Raw genomic sequence first — 19355 nt, 5'->3', positions numbered from 1 at the left:
CTGTTCCTCCGGCTCTTACAATCTTTTCACCTCCTCTTCTGAGCCTTAGGTGCAGGAGTTGTGTTGTAGATGTATCAGTAGGAACTGGGCTCCACAGCTCTGCATTTTGGTTGGTTGTGGTCTTCTGTATTGGTCTCTGTCTGTTGCAAAGAGAAGTTTCTTTGATGAGGAGAGAGGACTACACTTTTCAGTGGGTACAAGGACAGATGTTTAGACTGTAGTTCTTGGTCTTTGTTTCCATCTGTAAAATGGGGGCATTTATAGGCTCCTGTTAGTATCACTATGACGACTACACTTGTGGTTTCAAGTTCTCTCCTGAACTATCTGGACGACCCTGCAGTCTTTATAGCAGGGACCTATGGTCAGAGTGAGGTGAGAGTGAAACTCAGATCAGCCTGATTTTGGTAACCTGTGCTGGGCCAAGACTTCTTTTGTTTTGTTTTTTGAGACAGTGTTTCTTTGTATAGCACTGGCTGTCCTGGAACTAGCTGTGTAAACCAGGCTGGCCTCGAACTCACAAAGATCTGCCTGCTTCTGATTAAAGGTGTCTACCACCACCACCCAGCAGGCCACGACTTCTTGAAGTCTAACCCAGATCATTTTCCTTTAGCTGTATTTAAGCACAGCACAAATTTGAAAAAAGTATTCAGATAATAAGTAACTCAGCCCTGGGAGTGTAACAAAGCTTAAGACATGTTTGCATTGATGCTCTTTACAGAGTACATGTGGCTTGTTGACTTAGAAACCATGCTCAACATAAGGGTCTAGGGAGAATGACTGAGGTAAACACAATGCATGGCTCTGAGATAACATAGAAACCACTTAGGATATTGTAAAGCACAATGACATCTCTCGTAAGATGAGTTTCATGGCCTAGAACTAAAGCTCAAGGTTTTAGGGAAAAATGTTTGGATATACAAACATAATATTCTGGGGGTATGGGGAGAGCGTGGTCCAACATTTAGCAAAGGATTACCAGGTTGTAAACTACATTTTCCTCAGCATTCTGTGAAAAACAGCCAGATATCTTTTCCCTTTGGAGAGATCAGCTGTGTGTTTATCTTTCCTGACTTCTCCAGTGCTTACCTATGTGCACAAGGCATTCTTGCCCTCTACATTCTTTGATCTGTGGGTACAAGGACAAATATTTAGGATGCAGTTAGGGATTATGCTGGTTCAATAAAGTAGTGGTTATAGGTTCTGCTCCAAGATCCATGAACTTCCTAGCTAGTTGGCTAGGTTTCCAATACCAGGAATGCTATCCCTCCTGTTGAGTGGGTCTTGTTAGGTGTAATTTGCTTCCTCTTCTAGAAATTGTTATGGCACCTTCTGGTGCCATGAAAGCATTCTCAGGGAGGGGCCATTCAGAGCAGTTCCAACTCAGGGGCCTCTGGGCTCTGTGTCTGAAGTTCATGGGTGCATGGTGTCTTCAGCAATAGGGACTTACCTTCTACCACTGGGGGGGGGCAGTCAAGAGCAACAACAAAAACCTATAATCCCTACCAACAATTAAAATGACAGCTTTTCATGCCTAGTTTTGGGGGTTTTGTTAGATGATCTATGGTTCTGGGAAGGAGCATTGTTAGCCCAGATGTGAAATTTTCATTTAATGTTTCTCTCTCTCTCTCTCTCTCTCCACACACACTCACACACACACCCCTACTTATGTATATTATAGGTAATTTTAGGTAGATGGTTAATAGTTTGATTCCTTATGACTTTTCAGACATCCTTACTGTTATTTTACCCTTCTCTTTCCTTATAGATTTATCTTTCCCATTTGCCCCTTCAGACTTCAGATCACTCGTACTCTGCAGTTTCCCTCTCCACTGCCAATCATGGTCCCTTTTTTTTCTTTCCTGGTTTCTTTCTTTCTTTTTTCTCTTTTTTCTTTTTCTCTTTCTTTCTTTTTTTTTTTTTATTTTTGGTTTTTCAAGAAGGGGTTTCTCTGTGTGGCTTTAGAGCCTGTCCTGGAACTAGCTCTGTAGACCAAGCTGGCCTCGAACTCACAGAGATCCGCCTGCCTCTGCCTCCCGAGTGCTGGGATTAAGGACACGTGCCACCAATGCCCAGCTTCTTTTCTGGTTTCTGCAGTTACTCCAGGATTTGTATTGACATTTGAAGATTTAGTGCTGATAACTTCCAATAAGAGAAAGCATGTGGTATTTGTTTTTCTGGGCCTGGGTTACCTCCTCACTCATGCTGATCTTTCTAGTCCATTTACCTGAAAAGTTCATGATTTCGTTTTTCTTTTTTTTTTAATTTATGTGCATTTGAGGTTTGCATATATATGTGTGTGTATGTATGTATGTATGTATGTATGTATGTATGTATGTATATCTGTATGATGGTGTCAGATCCCTTAGAACTGGAGTTACAGACAGTTGTGAGCTGCTATGTGGGTGCTGGTCCTCTGGAAGAGCAGCCATTGCTCTTAACTGATGAGCCATCTCTCCAGCCCGATTTCATTTTTCTTTACAGCTGAATAGTATTCCATACTGTACATGTACCACATTTTCATTATCCTATTCATAAATTGAAGGACATTTAGGTTGTTTCCATTTCTTGGCTGCTATGACTACTATAGCAATAACATGGCTGAGCAAATATCTATGGAGTAGGATATTAAGTCTTTTGGGCATTATGCCAAGGACTGGTATAGCTAACTATTAGGAGGTGTAACTTTGTTGGAGTAGATATGGCTTTGTGGGTGGAAGTGTGTCACTGTAGGGTGGGCTTTGAGGTTTCCTTAATTAGAAGAAAATGGTACCTCCTTGTTTTGATTTGTCTTTATTTTGGTACTAATAATGTTAAACATAATTTTTATGTGCCTTTTATTTTGTGAATTATCTTAACTGAAATATTTTAAAGATTTATTTATTTTATGTGTATGAGTGTACTCTATCTGTGTGTATGACTTTATGCCAGAAGAAGACATTTGATCCCACTGATGATTGTGAGCAACCATATGGCTGTTGGGAATTGAACTCAGATTCTCTGGAAGAGCAGTCAGTGCTCTTAACCGCTGAGTCATCTCTCCAATCCCTGGGGGGGGGGGTGGATTTTTTACAAAATTAAATTGTGTGTGTGTGTGTGTGTGTGTGTGTGTGTGTACACAAGAACTTGTGTCATGGTACACCTGTAGTGAGTGGTCAGTGGACAATTTGTGAGAATCAGTTCTTTTCTTGCATCATGAGGGCCCTGAGAGATCGGTGGGCAAACTCACCTGTTGAACCATCTCTCCAGGCCCAAATGGTTGACTTCTACTGTACTTTCTTTTTTAAAATTATTTATTTGTATTTTATGTACATTGGTGTTCTGCCTGCATTTTTATCTGTGTGAGGGTGTCAGATCCCCTGGAATAGGAGTTATAGACAATTGTGAGCTGCCATGTGGGATTTGAACCGGGATCCTCTGGAAGAGCAGTCACCACTCCCAACCCTTAGCCACTAAATAATTTTTATGGGGTGGGGTTTAAGATAGGCTTTCTCAGTGCAGCTTTGGAGCCTGTCCTGGAACCCACTTTGTAGACCAGGCTGGCCTGTCTCTGCCTCCCAAGTGCTGGGATTAAAGGCATGAGCCACCACTACCCCTAATGTATTTTCTCTAATTTTAGTTGAGGTACTGGGAGTCCTTTAAGATAAATATCTTCTGTTTTGACTTATTATAGGATGTAGCTGTGATTTCTGCAAAGCTGACTGGCATGCAGAACAGCTTGATGATGCTTGTGGACACTCCAGACTACTCAGAGAAGTGTGTGCACCTGGAGGCCCTGAAGAACAGACTGGAGGCCCTGGCCAGCCCCCAGATCGTAGCAGCATTTACCTCTCAGTCTGTAGGTGGGTGTGACTAGTTTCAACTGTGGGTACCTCTCTATACAAATACAAACTTGGTTGCCAGGTGGTGGTGGCGCACATCTTTCATCCCAGCACGTGGGAGACAGAGACAGGTGGTCTACAGAGTGAGTTCCAGGACAGCCAGGACTGTTACACAGAGAAACCCTGTCTCACAAAACCAAAAAAAAAAAAAGTCTTTAGAATAACTTTGTGTTGATTGAATTATTTAAATTATGTAGATTGGAGAAAAATATAGCCTCATAATGCTTCCATCGTTTTAGCATTTTCTACAAAGTTTCCTGACATACAGAACAGTTGAAATAGGTACTATGGAGATAGCCTGTAGACCTCAGCATTGTCATTTTCCTGTGTCTCCTCCCCATGCTGTGGGTGGACCCAGGCCTGGCAAGTGCTCTGTCACTAAGCTCCATGCCAGCCTTACATTTGCTTCATCACAGGCCTGTTGTTCCATCTCTGTTTCGTTTTCTTTTATTATTGTTGTTTATTTGGCGGCCCTGCCACTGACTGCAGCTCCAGTCCTTTTTTGTCTTTTGTGTGGGGAATCCTGTTTTGGTAAGAACCAGGGCTTTTCCATGCTAAGCATTCACTTCTAAACTGGTGCCCTTTGGCAGAGGTTTCCTATTTCCCATCCTTTCCCTGGGCAGCTCCCATTTTCCTTTGCTTCTCTGAGCTCAGCTTTTGAGAATCCATGTATAAATGTGATCATACTTGATGTCTCTCACTCTGGCATGGTGCTTTCCAGGTCCTCTGTGTACTTGCAAATGGCAGGCTTTCTTCTGTTTGATCACCAAGGAGAGATTGCCCTCCCCATGCCTCTGAACTCATGGGAATTGAACCCAGGGCCTTGTTCATGCCAGGCAGGCATTCTACCATTGGACTACATCTCTGTCCCTGGGAGAGTGCTTTTAGTAATTGAGCTGAGACAAGAGGTGTAAACCAGTACTACAAAGAAGCTCTGTGGGTAGCTGAGTGCTCAGTGTGTGCAAAGCAGCTTGCCGTTCCCCCAGAGATGCTTTTCTTCCTGCTCACCTCCACAGGCAGGGCCCAAGAAAGTTGGGCCTTCCTGGTCTAGTGTTGAAGCCACATGAACGTTGGGGCTCCACACCAGAGTGTAACTCACTGATAGAGCTTTCACCTAGTGTATACAATACTTTGGGTTTCTTTTCTGTTCAGACAGGGTCTTGCTATGTAGCCCTGTCTGGCCAGAAATTTTCTGTGTAGACTAGGGTGGTCTTACCCTTGGAGCAATCTTCTGGCCTATGCTTGAGTGTTGGAATTATAGGTGTGTGCCGATGTGCCCCAGCTTAGAATTTCTTTGAGATTCAGTCTTGGTAATCTGTGTGCTTGGAGGAATTTATCATTTTCATCAAGGATATCTGATGTGTTGTCTTTTTTAAAAATTTATTTATTTATTTTTATCTTATGTACATTGGTGTTTTGCTTGCATGTATGTCTGTGTGAGAGTGTCAGATCTTGGAGTTGCAGATAGTTGTTAGGCACCATGTGGGTGCTGCGAGTTGAGCCTGGGTTCTCTGGAAGAGCAGTCAGTATTCTTAACCACTGAGCCGTCCCTCCAGTCCCTGATATGTTATAATAGTCCAAAGTCCTTTCCTGCTATCCTTTTATCCTTTTGTTTCCATTTCTCATTGTGTACGTTCTTGTTTAAGGTTTCATTATTCTCTCCTTCTCTCTCTTCCTCTCTTCCTTCCTTTTTTTAAATCTTAGTAGATTTCTTTTCAATCTGCTGCCTTGTTCAGATTCTGGCTTCATTGATCTTTTTCATTTCCCCATTTTCATTACCCTGTCTTTCTTCTGCTACCTGATTTAGTTTATCCACCAGTGCACGGTGAGGTGGGTTATTTCATATACTTGTCAGTGGCACTCCATGTTGTGGTGTAGGGCCAGGACTAGATAAGGGAAATAGATGTACTTTTGGACAGCTCTCAGGCTCAGAACCCCCTTAAATTTTACACTCCAGCTTTAATATGAGCCCTGCTCTCATCTTTTTTTTTCTTTTTTTTTAACCACCACTAGTCATATGCCCTGATGATTGCACTTCTCCTATTGCTCTTTAAAAATAAGATAATTTTATTATTTTATATGTGCAGGCATTTGCTTGCTCTGGGCATCATGTATGCTTGGTACCCACAGAGTCCAGAAAAGGGCATTGGATCCTCTAGAACTGGAGATGGTTGTAAGTTGCCATGTAGGTTCTAAGAATCAGACTCAGGTCCTCTGCAAGAACAGCTAGTGCTCTTACCAACTAAGCCAACTCTCTAGTCCCTGCATGTGTTGCTTTTGAAGATGGGCTTGTTATATTGTCCAGGCTGTCATCCTCCTGTCTCAGCCTCCTGAGTGTTAGGATTCTAGGTATGTGCCACCTTACACAGTGAATCATAGCTGTATATTAATGGTGCTTGATGCATTATTTTAATAAGCTTAGACTTGCAGTGCCTGGCAACTGAGTCCCATGTTATGCCCTTATTTATTATGCTTATGATTCTCATATTTGAATTAAAGCAATTATCTCACTAGAAATTTCAGCGTAAGTTGCTTGCCTTGGCTGCCCTGGGAAACCTGGTAACATTTTATATACATTCTGTGTTCTTTAGATCAGTCCAAAGTGTTTGTGAAGGTGTTTACTGAAATTGACCGGATGCCCCAGCTCCTTGCATACTACTACAAGTGTCACAAGGTAAGCAGCTGTGAGGGATGATGACTGTGGAGGGCCACTTCCACTGCTGGGCTGGACTCTTTCATAGGCAAAGGCAAGATTACAGTCTCCTTGCCCTGTGGTCAGTTTCCTTTCAGTTAAAGCCAGTAGGGGGTGCTCTTGATCCACTCAAGGATGCCTTTAACTGTCACTTGGAACCAATCAGTGGGTTTTCAGCCTTGCTTCATTTACAGACTTAAAACATTGTTTTAATTTGTTCCTATTTTTGTTTTTTAAAGGAGATTCATGTCTCTCATGCTTCATTATGCCTTTAGCAAACCATAGGAATTTTATGTCTTCAAGGGCAAGACTACCAACCTGCAGCTTTCTGGGTTAAGCTTAATCTCTTCAAGCATAATACTCATGTTTTTTTCTTTGTTTGTTTTAATTTTCCTTATTATTGTTGTGTGTGTAGTGCATGTGTGCAGGCACAATTGTGCCATGGTGTACATGTGGGTAAGAGAACAGCATTATGGAATCTGTTTTCCTTCTACCTTTATGTGGGTTCCAGGGATTGAACTCAGGTCTACATGAGAAGTGTCTTTATGCTGTAAGTGATCTTGCCCTGTGTTTAAAACATATGGTGGAACTGAGCAGTGGTGGCACACACCTTTAATCCCAGCACTTGGGAGGCAGAGGCAGGTGGACCTCTGTGAGGTCAGCCTGGTCTACAGGGCTAGTTCTAGGACAGCCAAGGCTACACAAAGAAACCCTGTCTCGAAAACAAAACAAAAAACCCAAACCAAATAATAACAACAACAAGAAACTCCAGACAACAATCATAAAAACCCAAAAGTATGGTGGAGGCATGACGCCTCGGCACACGTTTATGTAAGAGCTCTGCAGAAGCACAGTGGCTGTTTTGGGTGGGATCGGAGGAGACAGTGTTGCTTGGAGGGTGACAAATTCAAGCAGTAGATGACCTGAGCAGGAGCCTGTATCTCTCTTGTTTGTTTTCTGCTTTTTCTCAAGCAGATGAATCTCAGTGGGTACGTGTGTGCTCAGGACAGTGGCAGCAATAAATTCTGTAGTGGCATGGAATGGTTTCCCAGCATGTTGTGGAGTACCTAGTAACACACCCTCTTTGTTCTGCTTCTGCAGGTACAGCTTTTAGCAGCCTGGCAAGAGCTATGCCAGAGTGACCTTCCACTGGACCGGCAGCTCACTGGCCTCTACGATGCCTTGCTTGGGGCTTGGCACACGCAAACCCAGTGGGCCACACAGGTAACGCCTTGTCAATGGAGAACAAAGCCTACGGTGGCATGGGAATGGGTGACTGCTCTGGATCAAACACTGTTGTCACCCAAAGGGTTAAAACACAGGCTTATAAACCTACGTCAGTGAACTTTTTAGGTCTCCAAGGAAACTCTTCTTATCACTCTCCTCTGTATCTTAAATAGGATCTAATGAGAGTGTCCCTGGGGTTCGGCTGGGCCTCTGGCATTCCTGAATGCCAGAGGCCCCTAGTCAGGTGATAGAAAGGGCAGCCTGTTTTTTTTTTTTTTTTATCTTAAGTTCAGGTCAAGTTTTCTTGTTCAAACCCAGAGCTGGAGGAAAAGTCTCTGAACAGGGTGAGGTGAGGCATACCTAGGTTTGGAGAGGGAGCCTCCCATCACTTCCTCTCAGAGTCCACAGTCATCTGTAGCCATAGGGGATGAGCCACCCTTCCCTGTCTTATGTCAGAGGCACAGCAGCTCTTCTGGGAGGGGAAAAGCCCATCTTACTTGGGAGTGCTGATGGGTCAGGATTGGTGGCTGTATGACTTATTTTCACACATTGTCAAGACTCCTGAGGTAGTCATCAGTCACTGGCTGATGTCATTGGGGAGAATCCCTTATTCGGGTTATGTCATTCAAGGTGGCTAAAGCATTTGTTTTGTTCCTTTCTTTTCATCCTCCCCAATTTTCATGAGACAGTTTTTTTGCTATGTAGCGGAGCCTGGCCTCAGGCTCATTGTGATCCTCCTTCCTAAGCCTCCTTGTTTATTGTTGCTTGAACTAACCCAATTCAGATTTAGTTCTAACTTCCCACAGTTTTGTGTACCTACCAGTTTCCTGTGTGCCCGTCTGGCCATACTCATTATACATCCTTGCCTGTTGTTCACTTCTTGCATTGCTAGGATAAAACCCACCCATGTCTATTCATGAAAATGCCCTGTGCCATCTAAGACGACCCTGGATTCTCAGCCTTGATTTTGGAAGGCATGTTCATTTGTACCTTTGGCTTGTGGCCCATTTTCTTTGCTGGAGGCAGGTGTGACAGGTAGACAGTTTGCTGAAGCTTGCTTGGGCTAGTGCTGAGTAAGGCAAGGGGTGACAGGGGAAAAAAATGTCACAACTTTCAATTATCCCCAGTGTTTCATTTTATTATAGTGGGTTTTGTGAACCAGATCTACAGCTTCATACATGCCAGGCCAGAGTATTTCTGCTAAGTTGTACTCTGGGTCTTTCTCATTTTATTTGGAGATAGGTGTAAGGATTCAGGCATTATGGTGGCCTGCCCCTGTCACCTGGCAGAATGCACTCAGGCAGGGCTCTGGTCAGTCCAGAGTTCCATGAGTACTAGTCTGCAGGCTCTCTTCCTTTCTCTTCCTCTCCTGCTTTCTGTTGGCCACCAGCTACCCCCCTCTTCTTCTCTCCCCCTCTCTCCTCTTCTGTTCCTGGTGCCTCTATGTCTCTTCCCTTCTCCCTCACGCCCCTTTCTAAATAAACTCCTCATTTAAGCTCTACCAGCCTGGTGTGTTATTCTCTCCGCCTCACTGCCTCGGTCACCCTCACCTGCTATGCAACCTGCTATGCTCTCCCACGTGGTCCCTTACATTGGGACCCTCACTCACCCCCTTTCTCCACCTTTTATTCTTATAACTATAACTAAAGAACAACAATAGGTTTCTTTAAGTTATTCAGGCCAGCCTCATTGAGCTCAGTCTTCCTGCCTTGGCCATCCTAAGTAGCTGGGATTAGAGGTCTGTACCACTAGACTTGGCTTTCCCCGTCTTTTCTTTTTAAAAAATTGATGACTTTAAATTTTATTTTGTCATTGTTTTGAGACAAGGTCTTACTCTATAGTACAGGTTAACTTGAAATTCACTATGTAGACAGACATGGTAGTTTACACCTTGAATCTTAGCACTTAGGAGGCCGAGGCAGAGTCAGAGGCCAAAGCAGAAGCAGGCAAATCTCTGTATGTTTGAAGCCAGCCTGGTCTACATGGCAAGTACTAAGCTAGCCAGGGCTACATAGTGAGACCTTGCCTAAAAAAAAGGAAAGAAATTCATTGAGCAGCCCATTCTGGCCTCCAATTCATTAGCAGTCCTCCTGTCTTAGCCTCCCCAGTGCTGGGGTTATAGTCATGTATCACCAAACCTATTTTTGTTGTTGCTGTTTATTTATTTGTTTATTTAGTGTTGTTGTTTTGGGGGCTGAGGGTGGTGGGGCAGAGTCTCATATACTTCTGAGCCTCCTGCCTCTATCCCTAGAGTGGATTTTCTGTCATGCCTGGCTTGTGTGTTGCTGGGGATGGACCCCTAAGCTTTGTGCAAGCACTCTATTAATGGAAGTATATCCTAACTCCTCCCCAGTATTTTTGTTTTTGTTTTTGAAGACAGGGTTTCTCTGTGTAGCCCTGGCTGTCCTAGAACTCATTCTGTAGATCAGGCTGGCCTCTAACTAAGAGAGATCCGCCTCTGTGGCCTCTGCCTCCAGAGTGCTAGGATTAAAGGTATGCACCACCACCACCTGTCCCTCCTCAGTATTTTAAATGAAACTTTAAAATAATTTTGTCTTTGTCCTGGGGCTCAAACCCAGGGCCTTAGACATACTAAACAGATGATGTTTTACCACGAGTGCATCCTAGTCCTCCTCTCTTACTTTACTACAAAAGAAACTTCCAACCATAAAAAGTTGAAAGACTCATACAATGAATATCCCCACCCCTAGGCTTTGCAATGACTTTTTTTTTCTGCAATAGACATTTTACTGTGTGTGCTTTATAACAGATCTGTCCCTCTATTCATGTCTCTATCTTCTCATTGAGACTACTTATTTTTGATTCACTTAAAAGTAATTTGCAAACACCATTCACTTTAGAACATATTATCAACTAGAGTATTTATTTAAATTTATTTTATTCAGTTTTATTTAGTTTAAGTTTATGTTAAACTGTGAAATGCATCGATCTTTTTGATGGTTTTTTTTTTCCCCTCCAAGACCAGGTTTCTCTGTGTAACAGTCCTGTTTTGGAACTTGCTTTGTAGACCACCTGGCCTTGAAATCTGGATTTCAGGCCTGTCTCTGCCTCTGGATTGTTGGGATTAAAGGTGTGGGCCACCACCGCTCAGCTAGAAATGCAATGATCTCAAATATGTCATTTGATTAGCTAAATAAATGCAAATATCTGTGTAACTGAATCCTCTTTCAAGACATTCCAGAAAGATCCCTGTGCTTCTTTCCCAGGCAGCCATTGTGCTTATGCTGCTGCTAACATAAATTAATCTGGTCTGCTCTGGTGTTCTGTACAGTTGGATATTCTGGGCTGCTTCTTGATGAGACCCTTGATTCTGAGCATTGTTGTATCGTGGTTCTTTATCTCTATGTGTCCTGGATGTCCTGGAACTCACTCTGTATACCAGGCTGGCCTCAAACTCACAGAGATCCTCCTGCCTCTGGCTCCACATACTGGAATTAAATGTGGCCCACTCTCTTCTTTGATAGACACTTGGTCCGATTCTCTCTGAGACTGTTGCACAAGGGGTCTTTGTACTTAAATGTAAATACCTGAGAGTAGACTTGTGAGTTCGGAGGGGAGGATGTGAAGAAACTGCCAGACCTTTTCCAGAGTGGTCATACTTTCTGTTTTCACACCAGTGTGTGAGGTTTCTGCTTGCTGTGCATCCGTGCTGAGGTTGATGTTGTCATTCTGTTTAATTTTAGCTTTTCTAGTGGGTGTGCAGTAGCATATCATTGTGATTTTAATTTGCATTTCCATGATGACTAAAGGTATTGAACACCCACTCATGTGCTTATTGGCTATTTGCATGCATTCCTTTGTGACATATCTATCTATTCAAGCCTCTTGCTTAAGTATTTGCCTTTGCATGATTTATTTTAGGAGTTTGTAAATCTGGGTAGAGGTCCTTTCTCAAATATATTTTGTAGATACTGTCGTCCAGTCTATAGCTTGAGCAGAGAGGGTTTTGGTTTGTCTGCTTTGGGGATGCTGGAGAATGAACCTAGAGTTTGCACATTCCAGTCAAGTGTGCTGTGGCTGGTCTGCATCCCCAGCTTTGACCAGAAGTTCTGATTTATTTATTTATTTATTTATTTATTTATTTATTTATTTATCAATCAATCAATGTATTTTTTGGGGAGGAGGTTTTTGCACATGCCATTTGCATTTGCATTTGCACATGTGTACATGTGGAAGTCAGAGGATAACTTGTGGGAGTCAGTCCTCTCTTCCACTAGGTGAGTCTCAGAAATCGAACTCCAGATGTCAGGCTTGGCAGCAGGTACCTTTTCCCACTGAGCCATCTTGCAAGTGTAGAAGTTTAGATTTTTTAAAAATTTATTTTATTTTTATGTGTGTGTGTGCCACATGTGGGTGGGTTCCTGAGGGGACCAAAGGGTGTCAGATCTCTTGGAGCTAGAATTAGAGACAGTTAGCATGGGTACTGGGAAATGAACTCAGGTCCTCTGGAAGAGCAGCATGCACTTTTAACTACTTAGCCATCTTTTCAGCCCTCAGAAGTTCTGATTTTGTTGTAGCCGAGTTTATCATTTTTTTCTTTTATAGATATTGTTTTTTCCTTATCCTAAAACACCACCACCAGCCCCCAAGTTGAAAAGGCATTCTTAATGGTTTCGTGTAGAAGCTCATTAGCTTCTCCTTGAGCTCTGTGGTCCATCCTAATGAGTGTTGGTGCATAGTGAAGGGCAGGTCCCAAGGTGTCACCGTGGATTAGTCAGGCCAACTCTGCAGCCTTTGTTCCTAAAGCTGGCCTCTTAGGCCTTATCCCCACTCTTAGGCTCTTTTCTCTTACTGAAATACCTGGAGCACAGGAAAGGAGGGAGAAGAAACAGCTCTAGTCCAGTAGATTCTTATTTGCTAGTCTGTATACAAAGACATTCCTGGACCCTCAGTGGCATTTTGTAAATGTATGCTTCAGTTAGAACATTATGCTCAGTTTTCTCTTTCCTTGGAGTGAGTGGACAAAAGGGATTCTTTGGCCATTTGCCACAAAACAACAAAAAGTTCAAATACATTTTCAGAATTGAGGCTGATTTCTTAGTCATGGATGCAGTAAACCATGACCAGGCTGGCTTTGAACTCCCAGATAACGCCTGTGTCGGCCTTCTGAGTGCTGGGGTTAAAGGTGTGAACCACCACTGCATGACATTCAGCTTTTCTTTTTCTTCCTTCCTTTTTTTTTTTTTTAAGATTTATTTATTTATTTATTTATTTATTTATTTATTTATTTATTTATTATGTATACAGTGTCTGCCTCCATGTGTGCCAGAAGAGGTCACCAGATCTCATTACAGATGGTTGTGAGCCACCATGTGGTTGCTGGGAATTGAACTTAGGACCTCTGGAAGAGCAGCCAGTGCTCTTAAACTTTGAGCCATCTCTCCAGCCCCGACATTCAGGTTTTCTAAAACTAATTTTTATATCTCATTTCATGTTCACCTATTTGGGTTATAGCAAAAAGACATTAAACAGCAAAGGGAGGTTGAGAGTATTTTCTAAATGGATTTTGTACGTTATTTAATTTTCCTCAAGAGATCTAAGGAACAGAGAGCAGGAAAAGACTACCTAAATTGTCCCAGTCCACAGTCCTTGTTGGTCCTTAAGAGACTGCATGTGGGCCCTGGGTCTGAGGGCGACTTAGGCCAGGCTGGGTTGTGCATGGTCCTCCAGCTATAGTCAGTGTCGTGTTGCTTTTTCTTTCTTTCTTTCTTTCTTTTTTTTTTTTTTTTTCCCATGGCAGAGTTTATCTGTGTAGCTTTGGAGGCTGTCCTGGAACTTACTCTGTAGACCAGGCTGGCCTCGAACTCACAGAGATCTGCCTGCCTCTGCCTCCCGAGTGCTGGGATTAAAGGTGCCCGCCACCACCGCCTGGCCAGTGTTGCTCTTTCATTGTGTTTTGCCCCTGCTCATCCTTTCAGTCTCTCCGCTGTCAGCTGACTCCTCACTGATGACTGTCTCAGTACTGTAAGCTTGAGTAAGTAGGCACGTGGGCCAGTGATAGACGTGTTTTCTGGCCAAATTGCAGCTCCTGCCACTTTCCATTCTGTCCCTGTCCAGTTTTCCCAGTGAGGGAAGCTTGGGGTTCCCTGCTGGCCCATCTTGACAGTCCTAGGTCCACCTTGGGACCATCAGGAGGCAGCTAGCTTATTGGGAAGGCTCCTTCCCTTGTGCTCCTGTGCATTGATGCACATGCCTTTCTCCTACTGCAGGTTTTCAAGAACCCCCACGAGGTGGTGACAGTGCTGCTGATTCAGACCCTGGGGGCCTTGGTGCCCTCCCTGCCCATGTGTCTCAGTGCAGGTGTGGAGAGAGCGGGACCCGAGCTGGAGCTCACCAGACTGCTGGAGTTCTATGATACTACCGCCCACTTTGCCAAGGGGCTGGAGATGGCTCTGCTCCCCCACCTCCGTAAGCAATTCCTACCTCCTGTCTGGCCCGTCTTTACTTGCTTTTGGGGCCTGGGCTTGTCTACTGTCTCGGGTAACTGTGTAGAAGGGAAAGGGATCAGTGTTTCTGCACTCACGTGGAAAGCTTCCTTTGAAATTAGCGCCAGCAAGGAAGTGAGGCTTCAGTCAGTGCTGACCTGGAGCTTCACATACTCCAAGGTAGTGACAGACACTTCTGCTATGCCTGAGCAAGTAAGAGAGGCTTAATGTGAGCAGGGAGGCATGAGAGGCAGTGAGCTGGCAACAGGTTTCAGTGGGAGGATCCCCTTCCTGTGAAGTCAGAGCCTTAGATAGGTCAACCTAAATGGTAAGTCTACGGGAACACAGGCGAGAGAGGAAGGAAGGCTTTGAAGGGCAACAGCAGCTTTGCAGCACAGGAGCCACGCCAGGCCTGAAGTGACTGTGGGGAGTGGTTATTCCCAGTGGCCAGCTGTGAGCAGAGCACAGCTTATCCCACTCGGGTACACCGTGTGTGGGATGCCAAGCTCTCCAGCTGGTTTCCACCTGTATGAGAAGCATCATAAACTTTTAAGCAACATAGACCTCGTGACGCATGCTGCTGTCAAATCAGGAAATTGCTTCAAGAAGGCCTCATTCTGCCATGTGGCTGCTGTGTGTCACAGACTTGGTTTATTTACTAGTTATTCTCTTTAATTACATTGTGTTTAATTGCCTGTACATTCCAGGGAGTGTGTTTATTGTTCAGGTTCCTGATGATTCATAGATGTTGTGGCACACTCACTAGTCAGGCCTCACTTGTGGGAGATGCACAGCAGTCATGTGGGTGGTTTTCAGAGAACTGTGATGCCCTGGTCCAAGTGATGGTAGAATGCTTGGCTTGGGCACCCGGCTGGAGCAAGCTGACCGAGGTAGGGCAGAGAGTAGGTTATATGTATTCCTCCAAGGATGGACTTTGTTAAAGACTTGAGAACCACCCTCCAAAGTCAGCATGAAAGCTTAGATTTTTAGTAATTCCAGCTGAGGCCTTCCAACTGGTGTGTGTGTGTGTGTGTGTGTGTGTGTGTGTGTGTGTTGTTTTAAACCAAAAATATTTCTGGAAAGATGCATATGGTGGTGTATTCATGTATCTCAGTACTCAGTAATATATTGGGCTCAAATCCAGCCTGGGCTGCATAGTTAGACCCATATCTTAAAACAATAACAGAACCAGGTATGATGAGGCACCCCTTTAATCCCAGCACGAAGGAGGCAGAGGCAGGTGGATCTTTGAGTTTGAAGCCAGTGTGGTCTACAAAGTGAGTTCAGAACAGCCAGGGCTACACAGAGAAACCCTGTCTCAGAAAATAAATAAATAAATAAATAAATAAATAAAAAAGATAGTGGTCACATTCTGTTCTGTTCTTCCCAGCAGTTCATATGTAAATGCACACTGAAGCTGGGTGTGCTGGCACTGCCTGTAATCCTGGTCCTTGGAAGACTGAAACAGGAGTATTGTGAGTTTGAGGCCATTAGGCTACATAGTGAGTTCAAGACCAGCCTGAGCTACATAGTGAAATCCTGTCTCAAAACTCCAACTTGCCTCGACAATCAAATAAATACATACTAGTTGCAAGCATTAATGTAAACATTTAATATATATTATATATAAAATATATTTAACATACTTTATACATATTTACATATACTACACTATATAATGTATAACTACTGTATTATTTCATGAAACATTTAATGCATTAGATATTGATATTATATGCATACATGCTATTCTGTAATAATGTACATAATCCATAAATATTTATTCATTTATTTATTTATTGAGCCAGGGTTTCAATATGTAGCTCTGGCTGGCCTGTTTGGAATTCACTGTGTAGACCAGAATGGCCTCAAACTCATAATGAGCCATCATGACTGACAAAATATTTTAACTTATTGGTGGTATATATAATCTTACATTGGTTTTGATTTCAAAATAATATAGTGGGGGCTGGGAGGTACTCAGCTGACAAAGTACCTGCCTCTGAGCATGAGTACCTAAATTCAGCCCCAGCACCCATGTGAAAAAAGCTAGGCATAGTTCTGGAAAGACAGAGACAGGAGGCTCCCTGGGCAGCTTATCTAGCCTAGTTGGTGAGCTCCAGGCCAGTGAGAGACCCTGTCTCAAAGGAGGATGACACCCAACATTGTTCTCTGGCTTCCATATGTGCACACACACATTTAAAGAAGGATAATAGCATGTGTATTTTCTTAGGTTATTGCTATCCTAAAACACAGGTTCTGATGACTGGTTCATGACTATGACATACATCCTCCCTGGAACTGTGTTCTTTCGTTCTTTTTCCCAGTTCTTAGAAAATTAATGATGTATCACTTTAAATTTTTTACTTTGGTTTTTAATGTTTGAAAATTGTCTGTTTAGAGATTTAATCTAATTTTTATTAATTTTTTGGAGCAATTTATTTAAAGCAATGCATTATTCAGTACATGTACAAAAAGCAATAAAAATATGTGTTTCAAAAGTTTCTGACAAAATATCTGTAATGCAAATGGAAGTTTCCTCTAATGCCACTGTTGAAAGTTCAGCATATGTTCCTAAAATATTTTTAGATAGTGAAATTTCCCCCTTTATTTATCTGATAGCTTACAGGTATATTTTTAACTTTTTTGTTATTTAATAGTTAATACATATACATGATATAATTTAAAATACATTAAAGGCTATACAATAGAAAGCAATTAAAAAACAATTTAGGTTCATTTTTCTTATTTTAATTTTTTTGATGTGTATGAGTAATTTGACTGAATGTGGTACACACATACACATATATGCATCATGTATGTACCTGGTGCCTGTAGTGGACAGAGAGGGTGTTGGGTCCCTAAGAACTAGAATTACAGATGGTTATGAGCTACCATATGGGTTCTGAGAAATGAACCCAGGTCCTCTGTAAGAACAGTGATAATCATCACTGAGCACTTCTCCAGCTCTTAAGTTTACTTCATGATCACTTAGCCAAATCTCAGCAATACAAGAAAATAGTCATCCTCAACTTGTCATCTAGGAATAGCATTTTTGTGTAAAAGTGTATGTATGTGTATATACTAAGTTTGCCTTGTTTTGGTTTTTAGGGTCAATGTCTCATTTAGTCCAGTCTGGCCTTTAACTTATGTACCTGAGGGTGACCATGAACTCCTGGTCCTTCTTAGGTACTGGGATTACAGATATGTACCCCCATGTCTAGCTTTTGTATGTTTATAATGGAATAATCATACCCATTAATATCTGGTATTTAGCTTGTACTCAGATTTTGCCAGCTCTACTTCCTCCTCTGTCTCCCTCTAAGAGCCAACTTAGTGTATATAAATTACATTTGGTTGACGTCTCTTTACTTTCTTAATGTAATGGTCATTTTATCTTCTCCTGACATTGACATCTTTGAAGAAGATGATTTTCTTGTAGACTTTCCCACACTCTATAATACTGTCTTTCCCCCTCATTGTTAGCTTTCTATTAAACATTTTGACATCATATATTATCCTGTTACTAACATGAGAATCCTGTTGCATCACAGCAGGAGCCACAGTGTCCAGTTGATAGACAGGCTAGATTAATCAATCACTTGGTAAATGAATCTGCAAGATCATTCCATTGTTGTTTCCTTTTGTTTTTGTCAATCCTTTTTTGTTTGTTTGTTTGTTTAAGATAGGGTTTCTCTCTGTACTCTTGGGCAGTTCTGGAAATTGCTTTGTAGACCAGGCTGGCTTTGAACTCATAGAGACCCACCTGCCTTTGCCTCCCAAGTGCTGGGATTGAAGGCATGCACCACCACCAGTGGGCTTTCTTTGTAACCTGTGGGTTAATATTCTGAGCTCATAGGAACATACTACTGCCCAGGAAGCTATTCATTCAATAATATCCATTGATACAGCCTATCTGAATAAACTCCTACATTGATAATTACAAAGGAATGGTTTCCTAATTCTATCGTTCTCTCTACATTTCCTGGCTGGCATTCTGCTGTAAAGAAGTGATAGGGGTAGGCAGAGGATGGAGTTCAGGTGTGTGCATTTTAGCATACAGGAAGCACCACATAAACTGGGAATGTTGGCGTGCACCTGTAATCCTAGGACTTTGGAGGTAGAGGCAAGAAGGTCAGGAGTTGAGTGTCATCTTCACCAACAAAGCATGTTTGAGGCCAGCATGGAACACATGAGACCGTGCCTCAGACACACAAACACAGACACACAAACAAACAAACCAGCAAGCTTGCCTTTTGTCCCTTTTCCCCTCTCTCACTCCCTTCATCCGCCTGTTCCCTTTCTCTCGCATGCAGTGTTTGTCTCTCTAAGGCTGGGTTACCTCACTCAATAGCATGTTTTAGGTCCACCCATCCATCTGAGAATTTCATGATTTCATTTTTCTTTATAGCTACATAGTGTTACACCACATTTTTTTTTTTTTAAAAATGTATTTATTTATATATTTTTGGTTTTTCGAGATAGGGTTTCTCTGTGTAGCCCTGGATGCCTTAGACTCACTCAGTAGACTAGGCTGGCCTCAAACTCAGAGATACATCTCTCTCCATGTCCTGAGTGCTGAGATTAAAGGCATGTGCCACCAACACCTTACTGTACCATATTTTCATTATCTATTATCAATTGAAAGACATTTTCTGGCTATTGTGAATAGAGCAGCAATTAACATGGTTGAGCAAATATCTGTAGAATAGAATGTTAAGCCCCTTGGGCATATGCCAAGGAGTGATATATCCGACTCATAGAGTAGATTTATTTTTAGTGTTTTGAGGCTTCTCCAAACTGATTTCCAGAAGTTCCCACCAGTAGTGAGGGAAGGTTTCCCCTTTTCTACAACCTTGCCAGTATTTGTTGTCAGTTGTTGTGTTGATGTTAGCCATTCTGACTAGGTGGGATGAAAGAGTAGAATATGCTCTTAACTGCTGAATCATTTTTACAGCCCCTGGCTTTATATTTTGAGACAGTCTCATGTAGCCTAGGCTAGCCTCAAACTCACTGTGTAGCTGAGGGTGACGGAATGTCTCCTCTTGTCACCTCTGCCTGACGTTATGGATGTGCATCGCCGCTCCTTTAGTTTTCAGCTGAATCTGTGTC

The 19355-nt window shown here is 42.7% G+C and overlaps 1 protein-coding gene across 1 annotated transcript in view; it reads left to right on the top strand.

Moving 5' to 3' along the window:
* The window catches only part of Cog7 (component of oligomeric golgi complex 7), a 61064-nt gene that overhangs the window by 9969 nt on the left and 31740 nt on the right, over positions 1-19355 (top strand). Inside the window, exons 4-7 of the mRNA XM_051192857.1 lie at positions 3671-3839; positions 6470-6552; positions 7672-7794; positions 14028-14226. Of these exons, the coding sequence (XP_051048814.1) occupies positions 3671-3839; positions 6470-6552; positions 7672-7794; positions 14028-14226 (574 nt within the window). The remainder of the gene's footprint in view (positions 1-3670; positions 3840-6469; positions 6553-7671; positions 7795-14027; positions 14227-19355) is intronic.

Source organism: Phodopus roborovskii, unplaced genomic scaffold, assembly GCF_943737965.1.
Source record: "Phodopus roborovskii unplaced genomic scaffold, PHOROB, whole genome shotgun sequence".
NCBI classification, from domain to species: domain Eukaryota; kingdom Metazoa; phylum Chordata; class Mammalia; order Rodentia; family Cricetidae; genus Phodopus; species Phodopus roborovskii.
The sequence above is the reverse complement of the archived record's forward strand: the minus strand, read 5'-3'. Positions and strand labels throughout refer to the sequence as shown.